Genomic DNA, 15,409 nt, shown 5'->3' with positions numbered 1-15,409 from the left:
ATGAATGAGATTTGGTCCATCATTCTTGGTGCTGTTCCAACGTAGGAATGGTGCCGAAGATCAACCCGTGTCTTGCAGAGAACTCCAGAAATGGTTACAGTGTGTATGAGGATGGATGTGTGACGGTGCAGCACACGGAGCAAGGGGTTGCCTCAGGTCCTCATGCTGGCACCCCACACCCATTCCACTAACACATCCACAACAGAAAAAGCAGCCTCAGCTCACTAACAGTGCTGTGCTCATTATAAAAGCCACACTTGTACAACCCAGTCATCTGTATTCAAGCGCTGCAGATAGCAAATGTAAGAAATCCATTTTATTTTCTTAAATGTACACATTAAATACATAACTTCATGCACAGAATACAAGAATTTGCAAGATACCAGCAAGTTCAACTGAAAACAGAACAGAACTGCAATTGAAAACCTGCCGCTATCCAGAACTATAAACTCTGTAGCCCACAAAGTGCTTATTCTGAACAAAGCTTAAACCAGGAAGATGTTTTGAAAATAAAAGGAGTCAAATGAAAAGCACAGGCATTTGTACCCGATCCGACTGCTTCGGTTTTGGAAGGCATCCACCCATCACATCCTGACTCTGCAGCTAGACTGAGAAGTCCTTGCTGTAGTCAGGCTCTCATCTCCTGAAGCTGAAAGAGGCCCACAGCATCACAGACTGCTCTGAAGGAGCACTTCTGTGGCACAACCAGATCCCATACCCAGAAAATACATGAAGGTTTATTGAGAGTACTCAGCACTGCTTGAAGGGAGGAGTTAAGAGCACTTATCTGTCCCAGGGCTGTCTGCAGTCAGTCAGAACAACAGCACTTCCCCTTGGAGAAATGAAGTTCTCCCTTTCTGTTGACCTCTGGGCTTACAAGAATTTTAAGGGATATTAAAAATAAATAAATCTGTAGAAACATTTTAGTTCTACACAAGATTTTAAATTTATGTAAACCATTTTTCAAGAAAAGCAAGGATTCTTTAGAAAAGGCCTTGGAGTGTGTATTTTATATACATATGTTGATGTTTTCATACATATTTATGAAAACATATAACCAAAGAATCAGGCTTGAAACCCATTGAAAAGAGAGGAACAAACACCCAGCTCCTATACGTAAGGTGACTGCCTGGATCACAGTACATCTCTTGGAATCTGCTGCAGTTCTCCCATATCAGTAATACTAATTTAGAAACAGAAGTCAGGTATTTCCACAGGCATGCTGAATGTTCAGTATTTCCATTTGGAACAGAGATGAGAGCACTGGCAATGTTTTAGAAGACAACAAACGTGATTCTGAAGCCCATTAGGAAACACTTTGTGATTGAATACACAGTCTTTTGAAATATATACATTATTCAATAGGAGATATTGAAATATTACTATTATTCGCCAACTTCTCCCTCATATTACTTCAGTTGTTAGTGTTACACAGTCAGAAAACACTGTTCACAATAATCAGAACAAGAATATCAAAACTGGAGGTAGCACGGTGACCTACAGCACGGATGTGATGGTTTGGCAGATGCAGCCTGGCTGGCCTTTTCTCCACCTGTGTTTAATGGGGTCATTCAGTTTAGAACTATTTCCAGAACCTGTAAAATCCCAGTGCTATTGCTAAGCAAGTGAAAACCGAAGCTGTTAAAAGAACAAAAGTAGCAGTAATTAGATGAATGTTAAATTGTATCATGTTCTGCATACAGGAAATTAATTGCAAACAGAATGGAAAGCAATGCCTTGTTTCAGATGTGGTATCCTCCACAGTAGCACTGCCTACACAGCGAGGTGGGAGCTCAAATTCAGCAGCCTGCAGAACCATCGTATCAGGAATACTTCTGAAGAACCGAACTGGATAACAGAGCACAGCAGACTACAGTAATTTTTACTGCTGTTGCCCATCTGTCAGAAATGGTATTACAGGAGAGATGCCTGTATTGGGTCTTAACTAAATGTAATTAAACAGGCTTTCCACTGAACAAAATGACAAGCCAACACATCAGACATGACCCCCAATTGCAGTCATCTGCTGCTGTTCTGCTGAATTTTTGAATTCATTTTGCACGTAACGTTGAATGACCCTTGAACTTTACGTGTCCAAATTAAGTCCCTGGTACTCACCCTTGTGCCCATCACATACCTGCCAAGTAACGTATCGTGTCGAGTTTATTTGATTCCATGAGTGTTTTTAAGGAAGCTATTTCAGTGTCAATTTTATTACTGATCTCTGAAATAATGCTGTTGGTATTCGAATCCTGAAACATTAAAAGAAAGCCTATCATTTGACAATGTTCTCAAGCTTTGTCCAGTTTGCAAAACAAAACAGGAATATCGTGCTATGAGCAATAACAAATTTCCAACATATTGGTAAAGATTACTAATTACTGTGTAATTAGTAAATGATCTCAGAAGTCACAGAGCAACACTTAATACTATAGGCAAGTATATTAAAGATGAAGACAGAAGAAGAGAAAAATAGGTGCGATCTGAATTTTACCTGCAATATACCATGTGCCTCCTAAGGAGGACGTTCTATTATGTCTTCATGGCATCCCTAAATTCTTGCCAAACAAAGGCCTAAGAAATCACCAGCCTTATCCAAGAAAAGGAAGCTGATGCTGAAAATGGGCAATGTCCCTCAGCAGCATCAGGCTGCCCTCAAGGAGGCACTGAGGACTCCCAGCCCCTGAAACTTGCTTGGCTGCAGGCACCCAGACAGTCTCTGCGAGGGCCAGCCAGCTCGCTGCTTACCAGCAGAACGGACAGCGAGGCAGAACACACCTACCTACAACAGACTGCACAAAGGCTCTCTGGAAGTGAGAGATGAGGTTTGTGTGTCACCTGCTTGGGAGATCCACACACAGACCCCATCAACATGTGCAACACACAGGGCTTCTATCGCAGGCAGACAGCTTTTAACTCTCACAGAAGTTGTGTTTACATGACATCTGGGTTGTAACTGCATCCTGCTCAATGTAAAGTGAATTCAATCCTTACTTTTTTATGAAACTCTGTAGTTGCTTCCATCAATTTCCTCTCTTGATCTGTAAACTACAGATAAAAGATAAATCACAACTGCAGCGAAGGAAGATGACACCAAACTCATAACAGTATCTTCACAGGTCAGCTTACCATATCTGTCACTCTGCTCCTTTCTAGGTTTATGTCTAGCTTGCTGTCAGCTTGGATTTTACTGGTTTCGTTCTTTAAAGCAAATAAAGATAATGAAAACAACCGTATTTTTCCCCTGAGATGAGTGTATACCTACTTGCTGTTTACTTACCATTAACTGCTGTTTAACTTGATCTAGTTCAATTTTCATTTTCTAGGAACAGAGAAGGAAAAGAGATTTTATAACTTCAGAAAACTGCTGCCCAAACAATCAGCTGTGTGAGTGTTAGCACTGCATTGCTGTGATTACTGTTCTGCCATTTTTCCCACAGAGCAATGTGTTCCCAACTAAATACCTTAACTGGTGTGCTCTATTTAAACAGTCAGATACAATCTGCTCAGAACTTTGCTCAAAATCATTGTTTCGTATTCTGAGACTAAAGACAGGAGAAAAACACCGAAATGCTGTCCAGCAAAACTAAAACATATCTTAATCACCAGTTTAATTAACAGAAATGCCTGTCTGCTCTCCCTGGATTGAATGGTTAACAGCAACAAGACTACAAGAATCACCCTTGAGTTAATACAGAAGATGACATCAAATATTCTGTACCACAAAAAAGCTGCACTGGGGAAATCACAATATATTTTAAAGTACTGACAGCTTAAATAAAGGGATTTGTTAGTACCTCATTCTCTGCTCTCAAGTTTGCAAATTCACTTTTTTCCAGGATGACCATGTCTTTTCGAATGGAGTCCAGATGTGCCATGATCTGCTGCAAAGTTATTTCCTTGGAAACAATACAATAAGCCAATGGTTAAGTTCCAAACTGTCTGATAAGCAAAGGAAGGGATTTTTAGGACTCAAATTAGGAAGTAAACTGCAGCAAAGCATAAAGATGGGGAGATTCTTCAAAAGAAACAGCTTTTATAAACTGGAGTTAAAAAAATAAAGAAAACTAAGGAAGAAATGGAATAGCTTAGATTCTTGAAGGCAGTGCTCCTTTAACTGGTGGAAGAAAGTTTCCCTGCCGTTCAGCACGGAAGATGACAAATCTGTGAGTCTGTTTGTAGCTAACAGTATTTCTCAGATCCTATGCTGAACTAAATTCCTCTGCCCCTGCTTCCACTGAGGTCTGACTTTATTTCATTGAACACAATGAAGTTTTTACTGTTTCTGGAGGAAGTTCAGGGCCGTTTACACCAAGGAGTTCACTCTCTTCATCCCAATGTTCAGCGTGGTCACTGAACGCACCATAAAAATGGTGGTTCTACCTCATATAATTCCATACAAATGACAGCTTAGATACTGACTTTTTCTTTTATGTGTAATCAGATGCCCAAACAGGAAGGCTTCTGCTTTGACAGAAGAAACAAAGACAAACTTCTTGTCTTCTTTTTGAGACTCACAGAAAAAAATAAATAAATTCCATTAAGCATAAATGCCAGTAAGGAAAAATCTGTGGAAGTAGAAGCCCACAGTTTAAATAAAACAGCAGTGAACACTTAATTGCATTAACTCACTGAAGAAGAATGGCACGTAATTTCAGCTTGCACTGCCTTCCTGACTAATTATTAAAACCATTACTGTGCACCAGAGCTTTTTGATGCTGGCTGAGACGCCTACAGGAAGAAGCTAAAGTTCTTTTTCTTTTGGCAGTGCGTTAAAACAGAACTTGTCAGCAGCTCAGAAGGAAGAGCCACACTACTGAACAGATTCACTGCCTTCAGGTACAATCACACACCTGACTCTAAATGAAGGAGACAATTGGACACTTTGCTTGAGCACAGGCTGAGCTACTGAGCAGTCCAGAGCAAACAGCCAGGTGTAGACAGCCACCAAGCAAGTCACAGCCTGCCTGCTGTCCCTGAGGGCAAGCGACACGCCACAGGTAACAGCCAGATGGTTAAAATCTCTTCCTCCATCCACTGTGCTCTGTGGGAACGGCTCCTGGGCCTAACCTTTCACCTAAGTCAGGCCTGGGCAAGGACAGTGATAGTTGCTGAGGGCTGCAGTAGCTGTTTAACGCTGCATAACCACGTGGTGGTGCCTAAGCTCACATCCCAGCCACCTTCTGCTGTTACAGCAGATGTAACTTTACAGACCAAAATGCAGGAGTAAAATCGTGACGCAGTTCCAGTGATTGCTTTCAGTTTATGAATAGAGAAATAGGACAATTGCTTTCCTTGCATTTCTCTTCTGCTCTCAACTGCTGCAAAAAGCACAGTTTGAAGGTCTCAGAGCTCTAACAGAGCAGTCTCTGTATTACTTCTGTACCACATGGCCACCTCCAAAAGTGAGAAACTTCTGGGAGAAATTTACATTCTCAGTATCACCCTGAGACCCAGAGAAACCCATCTCAGAAAGGAATTGGTGGCATTATGGAGAGTCGCTCTCTTGTCTTTTAGATACACAAACATGTGCTACTGTGTTTATACAACTCTGTGTGTATACATACCATAAACAAATGTTACCTGCTGAGCCTGGGTAACCATGTCCTTATAGACTGTCTCCAAGCTGACATTTGAGAGGGTTATTAATGCTGACACGATGGTCTCTGCTTGTTCTTTGGCAAAGCCTGAAAAGCAGTTGAAGGATGAGAAGTTTGGGCAATGTCAGAGAGTTGGGTGAAGGGAAAAGCAAGAGGTGATTAACAAATGGGACACTACAGTGCTGCTCCTAACTAAAGCAGCAAGTGGGAAGTCGCACAGTTACTGAGAACTGGCAGTAAGGAGCAGGGGAGAGTAGGCAAAAGCCAGCAGATTTAAAGCTGCGCGAATCTGAAGGACATCAGCTTTCCATACACTGAGATAGCTGATGCGTGCAGCTGATGGCAGTACCTGACTTCTGTACGTGTATCTCCTCATGCATTCTAAAAATAATTCAGCAACATTTTGCTTTGGAATGAACTTCTGCTAATTCTAATAAAAATCTAAGTTAACTTGAGCTACCAGGCATGCATCCTATAGAATAATAAAACTGAAAGACAAGTCTGCACATATGGAAATTTTTCTAGAGATATAAGCACATGCAAAACTGATTTAAAGACTGCTGCATCCATTGCTTGCAGAATGAATTCAGACTGCATGATTTTTGCTCGCTGAAGATAAAAACTGCACTTTGTTGGTAGCTTGGTGCAATTCTGGAGCATTTAAAGGGAGAGAACTGAAGAATCAGCTGTCAAATTGGCCAAACCTGATTCTGTGCTAAAGGTTTATTTTCAGCAATTACACTGATGTGTTATGCTTCAACTGCTCCATTTCATAAATTGGCATCAATTAACTTTTCATTGAAAACTGCTTTCAAATTAAGCTATTTAGAGAAATACGACGCCGATCCCTTCTGAATTATTGCAATTATCAAGCCTTGCAAGACTGCATTACGAGAAAAACTATGCAAAATGTATGAGTTTCCTTCCACCGAAGTGTAATTGTATTGCTTCAGTTTCCCTGCGTTTTCAGGGTTACTTGGGCTTGTGCTGTTTCATTCATTAGGAACCGTCCTTCCTACGTGGAAGTTTAGAAAACATGGAGAAATCCATATATGTAAGAGACCTGAGACTGAAAACTGCCTGCAGCAAGTTTGACAGATTTGAAAAGCATCTCTCAGTTTGGTGGTATGTTCAGGTTTTACCTTCAGAGCCCTGTCACTGTGATGCTGACGTGTTTGAGGCAGTTACAGAACAAATTAACAAACTCAGTAACAACCGCACCAGCATCAGACTTCATCTTGAGTTCTAAAGGACCTCCAAGGAGAAACAGCTGAATGAGTACGTGGGACAAGAAACACATAACAAGCTGTCTTGGCTGCCTGAGGAAAGGAAAGTGGCAAATACAACACCAGTTTTTAGAAATAGTTCCACAAGATATGCAGAGAACTACATGCTGACAAGACAGGCATTAAAACTCAAAGAAGCAACAACAACAAAAAAGCCTTATTAGTGGACTACTGGCTGTCTTCTGTGTACTTAAACTATTAGGACTTCACAGGGGAAAAGGTCCTAGCCTTGACTGGATAAAATTCCAGCTGCCACTTAGGATAGAGATCTTGGAATTCTAACAGAGAACTGATACCGGATATCAGCTCTATTTGGAAGGGATCAGTACAGCAAACCAAACTTTAGGAATTACTTTAAAAAAAAAAAAGCAGAGAACAAAATAGATCCAACATCATGTCACTATTCAAATCCGTGGGACATTCACTGTCAAACAATAGCTTGGCAAAATTCACTGAGCCAGAACTCAACTGTTTGAGAAGGAATGATAGAGGAATACAACAAAGGTTTACATAATGTTAAGTGACATGAGAGATCGAATGTTCATTCCTTCGTCCCACAAAAGAACTGAGGGGGCATCTGAAGTCAGGTTCCGTGTATACAAATATTCTACACAATCAGTAGACTTTCAAAACTCCTTAACAGAGGATGGTTTTGGTACTAACTGACCAATCCACAGTAGCTCAGGGACTACATTAGCTTAAGAAAGAACGTTAAATGCAGGGAAGATGCTATATAAACTAAACCAACAGCTACAAATGAGGCAAATCTACTGTAACAGCCTGTATGGTTACAGACCACTTGCTTCTCCTTCACCAGCCTCTGCTAGAGGCTTCCAAAACATAGGAAAGTACTGTTATGAGGATAATTGATCACACTCACACTCACAGTAAAGATTTCCTTTGGATTATTTACGAGGGTGGATAGCGATAGGACAAGGGGGAATGGTTTTAAACTGAGACAGGGGAGATTCAGGTTAGATATCAGGAGGAAGTTTTTCTCACAGAGGGTGGTGACACACTGGAACAGGTTGCCCACGGAGGCTGTGGATGCCCCATCCCTGGAGGCATTCAAGGCCAGGCTGGATGTGGCTCCGGGCAGCCTGGGCTGGTGGCTGGTGACCCTGCGCACAGCAGGGGGTTGAAACTAGATGATCAATGTGGTCCTTTTCAACCCAGACCATTCTGTGATTCTATGACTATTCAACAGTTATGACTTACCTTGGGTTTCCAGATCCCGCACTAAGGCATGAGTGTCAAAAGTTACCTTCCTCTGCTCCAGGGGAGTGATTTCAACTCTTCTCACGTCATACGAATTCCTAGGGAGTGTGGCAGCAAGACCTGGAAGTGACAACACGTGCTTTAAGCTTAACGTGAATGGTTTATCATCGGTAACTTTATCTCTTTCATCGTAACAAAGCTTGCAGGGCAAGAAGCAGCCGTTCAGCACCTCACTCCTGCTGCTCTCTCCCTTAGCCTGCTGTTTGGAAACTCCTTATCGCTTAAACAAGGAGACTATATCTAGTCTTGCTCGCAGCAGGACAAACAGGGCCCTCCGACGCCTCTCACCTCTCCGAGGAAGCGGAGACGGCAGCGCCCGAGGCGGCTGCGGGACCCAGGCGGAGAACGGGCCCGGCCAGGCGCGACCGACCCGCCCGAAGAGAGAGGCGCCGTGCCCGCCACCCCTCATTTCCTCAGCGCGGCGCGACCACCTCACTTCCGGTCTTACCAGCCCGCCTCACCCACTACGCAACCGCCGCCGGAACGCTCTTCCGGTCGGGCTCGCGGAGGATGCTGGGAAGTGTAGTTCACGGTGGTGGGGAGAGGCGCGACCTGTGGGCAGTGGCGCCGCGTAGGCAGAGAGGGCCGCGCATGCGCACGCGGCGGCTTCTCGCTGTCACAGAAAAGCGCTCCGGCCGCTATATTGCCCCGGTGGAGGCACCACCCGAAGTACTGCTGCTGGGCCTTTCCTCCTTGTTTAGAAGTTCTAATTAGCGGCAGCAACTGCATCACAGATGCTCAAGAGGCTGAAGTTTGCTGTCAGTTGCAGCAACTCGCTCTGAGTGGGGTCGGGACTGCTGTACCCCTTCCCAGCCTGGTTTCTGGCATGAGGGCCGGCCAGCAGTGTTGGTCTGTTGAGTACCAGGATGAGCATCCAAAGTTACAGCACACACACAGCACACACACAGCACACTGGATGGAGAAGGGCTCGGAAAAGAAAAAACGCCAGCCATCACCCTTGGTTGTGAAATATATGGAGAAGGGATATTCAGAGGTGCCCATGTTACAGGGCACAGATGCAAGCAATGCTCTGACACAGCCCAGAACTGGAAAAGCATTCTGTGTGTCACTGTGCAGATCAGAATAACAGACAGCTCACCTTGCTGCTGAGCTGTGTGCGCCGGTGAAGTCCTTCTGAAGCTGAAGTGGCTCACAACGATGCTGTGTCTGTATCTTTGTAAGGCATGGAGAAGAGCCTTGAGGCCTCCTGGACAGCACTGTGTGTGCTGTCAGTCTGAGGGAGCATCGTAGAGGCGTGTGTGGGAATCTGGGAAGGTGTGCCGGTCAGTGCTTCCAGTGTGCCCCAGAGAGCACTTACGCAGAATTTTCAGTGAGGCAGGCCTTTTACCAAGCCAAGCAGAAATGAGTGCATATAGGAGAGATTATCAAAGACCTTTCCTATAAGAACATTTCTATTCACAGAATCATTTAAGCTGGAAGAGACCCTCAAAGATCATCTAGTCCAACTCCCCTGCAAGGAACAGGGACACTTACAGCTCCATCAGGGCTCAGAGCCCCATCCAGCTTGATCTTGAATGGCTCATGTCCAGTTTCCCATCCTCCAGTACCCCCGAGGTCTTTTTGGCAGGGCTGTATCAGTGTGTACTGATAGTGGGGGTTGTGAGACCTTGCACTTAGCTTCATTAAACCTCACGAGATTGTCCTGCACCCACTGCTGAAGCCTGTGTAGATCTCTCTGAATGGCATCCTGTCCCTTAGGCATGTTGATTGCACCACACAGTTTGGTGTTGTCTGCATATTGCCTTCCTTCAGCCCAGAATAACTGGCAGAGCTTAGAGGAGAGGCGGGCTGTTTACAACAGAATTCAGAGCAGTTCAAACTTGTATACATCCAGACATGAAACATCCGCACAAGAAGTGTTAGCAGGCCAAGATCAGCTCTGCAGGCTGCATTTCCATCTACCAAAAATGCAGGATGTAGTGACATGAAAGCGGAATATTGACTTCACACACAATCACAAGACAGACTCTGGGAAAAGAAAACAGCCTAGAATGTCTCTTAGACATGGACTTCAGTGCCTATGCGCAGAGTGAAGACTTGTGATGGAGAGGTCTGTGCAGAAGTTGAGGGGCCCTTGTTTTCTCCCAGCTGCATTTGGATGATATGAACTGCTTCTGATTTCACAGAAACACGGAATTGTAGGGGTTGGCAGGGTCCCATATCTCGTCCAGCCTTCAGCTTAGCCTGGTGTTCCCTGCTCTCTAACCTGCACTGAATCTAGCCTCAGACCACTGCCACAGCCAGCTTCTGTAATCCAGGCTCTGCATATGTCCAAACATCCCCAGCTTCACATGAAAAACAAGACATAGCTCCGTTTCTTCTGAAATATGAAACTGCAACTCAGGATCCTTGTGCATTTGAACTCTGAAGCTTTCAAGTTGCAGCCTGTTCTTATGATATTCCCTACGAGAGCAAAATCCAGATTTCACAGCCTCAGAGTATATTTGCAAAATGCAATTCTTCTCTTTCAGTTTATACTAGGCACAGCAAAGTGCTTTAGATGCTCTCAGACATCTGTTTTACTGTAGAAGCCCAAGAATGCTGAAAGTGCATCTTAAAATAAATATGCTGACCAAAAAAGAAGATTGCTTATGGTACTTTGAATAACAGGTTCTATCTGAAATAGTGAACTTTGAGAACCATGATATAAGTTGGATAAAAAAAAAGACATATTTTTCAATAGCCATCAGCAACTCTGGGATGTCTGAACTCTCCTGTGCTTTTTCAGAAGCCTGATGCCCTCGCAGATGTTATGGTGCAGTGCACATATGCATTTAGGCTGTCAGGGTAGAAAAATCTCTCTGGTTATAAATAAGCCGTTTAAATGAATGACCTCTTGGTTTCCAGCCGCTCGGAGGTCCCTTCTGCTGTTAAGTTGGCTTCATGAGCTGTTTGTCTCCGCTCAGTGAAAGGCTCGTTTCAGTGGACTGTTTGATCCTGCCTTGTTTCTTTCTTTAGAGCCAGATGGCAGAATCTTCATGTATTCAGAGGTGTCTCCACTTTCAGTGTGTGACTTTCATTCCCAGGACTTCTAGGATGAGAATGAAGATGGAAATAAGATGTCTGTGGGACAGTTGGAGTAGGCAGCATTGCTACCAGTGGCACCTGTCGAAAGCAGGGTAATAAAGAAGGCAAACAGCCAAGGAACTCGCTGGAGGAGGAAATCAAGCATGTGCTACCTGTGCTGAGGTTTAACTCTGCAGTTCTGCCATGGTAACAGATAAAGATTCAGCAGAAATACGCAAACAAGCCCAGACTGATTTAAGACACCGAGTTTCCAAGTCAACAGCTCTGTGCTGCTGAGTATAGATGTGAGAAAGAAAAACAATAGCAACAAAAAGTTGTCACTAAATGAGAGGAGCCCCGAATCTATGACCTCTCAGTTGGGATATCACTGCTCAGCACTACCAGTGTCACGCCAAGGCTCAGGCTGGCAGCCACTGGAAAGCAAGCAGTGCTTTCCAGCTGCAGAGGGATTCCTCTCAGGACAGAAAGGCTGAGTTGTTTCTGCTGAGTCCACTTTTCTACTTCAGGTGGACCGTGAACCTGCAAATTGTGCATTTGGAAGCTGTAATTTCTCACAGCAGGTACTGGTAACTGAACTCAGTTCTGTTTAGTAATGCATAGCTGCTCTGGAGATAAGCGAAGCTGTCGCATCTTGCCATAGGAGGGCAGCAACCTACAGCCAGACGGGCTGCCGATGGGGCTGCACGCTCTTCCCAAACCACCTCACGGGGCGAGAGTATTGCTAGGAGCTGTGCTGCAAGAGGAACCGGCTCCGGTATCTCCCTTGCCGTGCTGCTGGAACAACACCAGTGTGCAAGACACAGCTTGGGAGGCAAAGGTAATAGTCTAGAAGACACTTGCTATTGTCTTGTCCTCTAGTCAAATCAGCACTGGTTGCTATTGCACATATTTAGGAACATGAGATTTTCAGTGTCAGTCCCTGTTCCCAATCACAGCTCAGGACAAGTCTTGCTTTGACTCTATCTTGTGTTGCAAAGGCAGCTGCACCGTTACTGGCTGCTAAGTGGGCTACTGTGCTTCAGCATTTTGCTATCAAGCATCTGACAGAATTTCATTTCATCTGCCCAAGCTACTTTGCAGACAGGTTGTTTAAAACTAGCAGCTCTCCAGAGCAGCTTAAGCTCCTCTGAAAACCCACAGGGAAGGGCTTGTGCATTCCACTCAGATTTGAACTCACTGGAGCTTATGAACTAAATTGTGTTTTGGAAATACACTGAGATTTTATCTCAGTGCAGAGTGCCAGAATAATGCCAGTGCAGAATTGTCATTAACAACAAAACAGAGTATATATTCCTCATATGAAAGAATTCACAGAACCATACTTTATGGAAAGCTTTCTTCCTTCTTGAGTACTGATCTGTCTATTTTACAGCTAGACAAGTGAATTTCCAGCAAATGAGATTACTCTGGAATAAATACACGAGGGGGGGCAAAGGGAGCCTTATGGTAGGATAGATCACTCTTCTTTATGATTAATTTAGTTACATGAGACTTAGATAAATCTTACCAAATTTCATTTATGTAGATGGAGTGTGGACAGTGGACAGATAGCCTGTGATGCTCTGGTTGGTATTAGTGACACTCTTTTGACTTTCTTCTTTGTCAGTGTCTGGTGTAATGCTGTTGGAAGCTGTATTAGGTTTATGTGGCAAGGTTTTGGTAGCATGGGAGCTCCAGGAGTGGACTCTCTGAGCAGAACTCAGCACTGCCCCATGTCGGGGCAGAACAGCTCTAGCTGCTTCAACAGGGACCAACCACTGGGCAGAGCTGATCCGTGATGCTGGATGTGCCTCTAGGAGAGCATTGAAGGGAGAGAAACAGTGCTATGCAACTGCATCTGGGAGAGGGGTGTTAGAAATTGGAGAGAAACAGCCCTGCAGCCCCCAAGGTCAGCACAGAAGGAGGGCAGGAGGTGCTCCAGGTGCAGTGCAGCAGTTCCCTGAGGCCCAGGAGAGGCCTATTGTGGAACAGGCTGTCCCTTACAGCCCTCAGGCACCACACAGAACAGCGTGTGAAGGGTGAGCCCTGTGGTGGAACAGTTCTTGGAGAGCTGCAGCCTGTGGGAAGCTCATGTAGGATCAGGTGGGGAAGGATGGATGGCATCCCATGGCAAGGACTTGCATGAAGGAGAGGCAGAGAGACCAGGAGGGAGCAGCAGTGATGAAGTGTTATGAACTGGCCACAGCCCCCATTTCCCATTCCCCTGCATTGCCCTAGATCAGTCGAGTTGCTGCAGCCTGTGTAGCCATGCTGACTTGTATCAACCTGAGCTGTTGTTGCTGCTTCTTTGCATTCCTGCAGTACTCAGAAATCCAAATCCTGTGTGAACATCTCACTGTTGTGAAAAGTCAATATGTAGATTCTGCTTGTGGTTGAGGGCAGTACAATTCTGGTATAGAAATTAGGGAACAAAACTTCGGTGCTGGGTTCACAGTTTCTTGGGATGATGGAGGCTGGGTCCATCTGCTCCAACCCCTTCTCCAGCAGAGACCCCAGAGCAGGGTGCCTGGCACCATGTCCAGATGACACCATGTTTATATCTCTAAGGAGGAAACTCCACAATTTCTCTCTGCAGCCTGTTCCAGTGCATAGCAAATAAGTGTTTTCTGGTGTTCAGACAGAACCTCCTGTGTTCCAGTTTGTGCCCAATACTTTTTGTCCTGGCACTGGGCACCACTGAAAGAAGCCTTGCTCCATCCTCTTTGCACCTTCCCTCCCTCCCGTTGAACTGCTGGAGCCATTAGGACAGTTGCTGCACGGTTAGTGGCTCAGTCTGGCTAATGCACAATTACCAGGATGTTGGCATATTAAATCGCTGTATCATGTATCACCTTCTGCTATATGGATTGGGTGTACCAGATAGCATCCAGGTCTTTGGTGGCCTGCTTATTTCCAGTGCACTATAGACCACCTCTGCCACAGTTTATTCCCTCATGCATGAGACACATGAGTGGCACTCTACTTATCTGGGCAGTGTACCTTATCTTCCTTGAGAGGATAACTAGCTTTCACAGTCAACAGGAAACACATCCAAAGGATGTGGGTTCCACTTCCCAACTGCTTTGTCAGTCTCAGTGTCCCTACTTAGGGATCCTAGCTCCCAGACTTCCCTGCAGTCTCACTCTTGACAGTTGACTCCAGTATCCCAACACTGGAGCATCCAGGCAGCATTCACTTTCTTGGCTTGCGGCTGTAATCTTTCCACACATCTTACATTTAGGGCCTGAGTGGTTTTTCCCTTCTGAGTGATTTCTGTCCTTTCTTCCTCCTGCTTCTAATGGTGATGGACAGAGGCTCAAGAGGCAAAGGCCAAGCCCCAGAACACTGATAGGAGCTGGGTCTCTCTGGGTTAGGCAAGCCATCTTCTTTCAGATGGTGTGGTAATTCAGCAGGATTATGTGCTTATTCATGTGTCAGCTATCACATCACTTCTGATAGCATAACTACCCTAGGCACTTCCCCCAACCCTGACATCATATGCTGCCTGCCTTGATCCACAATTCTTTGTCACCTCACCAGCAAATTGTTTACTCTTATACCAGGGCCAGGCCAAGTTCCACACACACAGCAACAAACCAGCTGTGTTAGATGCTCTGATCAAGCACCATTGTCCTGATTTCAGCTGAGACAGAGTTGATTTTCTTCGTAGTGTTTCATCTGATGCTATGTTTTTGCTTTAGGGGAAAAACAATGTTGATAACACATCAACGTTTTAATTATTGCTGAGCAGAACCGTACAGAACCAAGAACATTTCAGATTTTCAGCTTCTCATACTGTCCTGCCAGTGAGGGAGCTGGGAGGGAACAAAAGTAGGATGGTGGGCCTGAACTGGTCAGAAAGGTATTTCATACCATGTGAAAAAACTGTACAACTGAGGGAGAGTTGGCTGGTGGGCAGCTGCTGCTTGAGGACTGATTGGGCATTGGTCTGCAGGTGGAGAGCATTTGCATTCTACACCACTTGTTCTGTAGATATATGTATGTTTAATTATCATTAGTATTACTTCTTTATTCCTTTTTTTTTTCTTTTTTTTTTTTTTTTTTCTTTTCCTGTTTTATTAAATAGTCTTTATCTCAACCTAGAAGTTCTAATTTTTTTTGTTTCCCTGATATTTCCCACTGGAGTTGGGCAGGGTGGGAGTGAAAGGCTGTGTGGTGCTGAGCTACCTGTCCTGTTCAACCACAGCTGTATGTGAG

General features: G+C 44.6%; 1 protein-coding gene across 2 annotated transcripts; it reads right to left on the bottom strand.

The window, feature by feature from the left end:
* Positions 1-301: 301 nt before the first annotated feature.
* On the bottom strand, positions 302-8,615 carry CCDC90B (coiled-coil domain containing 90B). 2 transcript variants are annotated; one of them, XM_052670293.1, is made up of 9 exons: positions 8,471-8,615; positions 8,105-8,230; positions 5,584-5,687; positions 3,798-3,899; positions 3,281-3,322; positions 3,130-3,201; positions 2,995-3,048; positions 2,138-2,252; positions 302-1,638 (listed from the first exon to the last, which is right to left on the bottom strand). In XM_052670293.1, exons 1-9 carry the CDS (start codon positions 8,571-8,573, stop codon positions 1,583-1,585), a joined length of 774 nt encoding a protein of 257 aa, XP_052526253.1. In that variant the 5' UTR covers positions 8,574-8,615; the 3' UTR covers positions 302-1,582. The 2 variants fall into 2 exon arrangements, with proteins under 2 accessions (XP_052526253.1, XP_052526245.1); XM_052670285.1 differs by having other exon boundaries at positions 8,105-8,224; positions 8,453-8,613.
* Positions 8,616-15,409: the final 6,794 nt, after the last annotated feature.

This window comes from Tympanuchus pallidicinctus, unplaced genomic scaffold (genome assembly GCF_026119805.1).
Source record: "Tympanuchus pallidicinctus isolate F22 unplaced genomic scaffold, pur_lepc_1.0 scaffold11, whole genome shotgun sequence".
Classification (NCBI taxonomy): domain Eukaryota; kingdom Metazoa; phylum Chordata; class Aves; order Galliformes; family Phasianidae; genus Tympanuchus; species Tympanuchus pallidicinctus.
The sequence above is the reverse complement of the archived record's forward strand: the minus strand, read 5'-3'. Positions and strand labels throughout refer to the sequence as shown.

Bases quoted from the DNA above. Each gene is read 5' to 3' on its own strand.
- CCDC90B (XM_052670285.1), bottom strand. From the start codon at position 8,573: ATGAGGGGTGGCGGGCACGGCGCCTCTCTCTTCGGGCGGGTCGGTCGC. The intron at 3,049-3,129 runs GTAAGCTGACCT...TTTTATCTGTAG, and splicing joins GGAGCAGAGTGACAGATATG to TTTACAGATCAAGAGAGGAA. The intron at 2,253-2,994 runs GTAAGGATTGAA...TTAATGTTTCAG, and splicing joins CTACAGAGTTTCATAAAAAA to GATTCGAATACCAACAGCAT.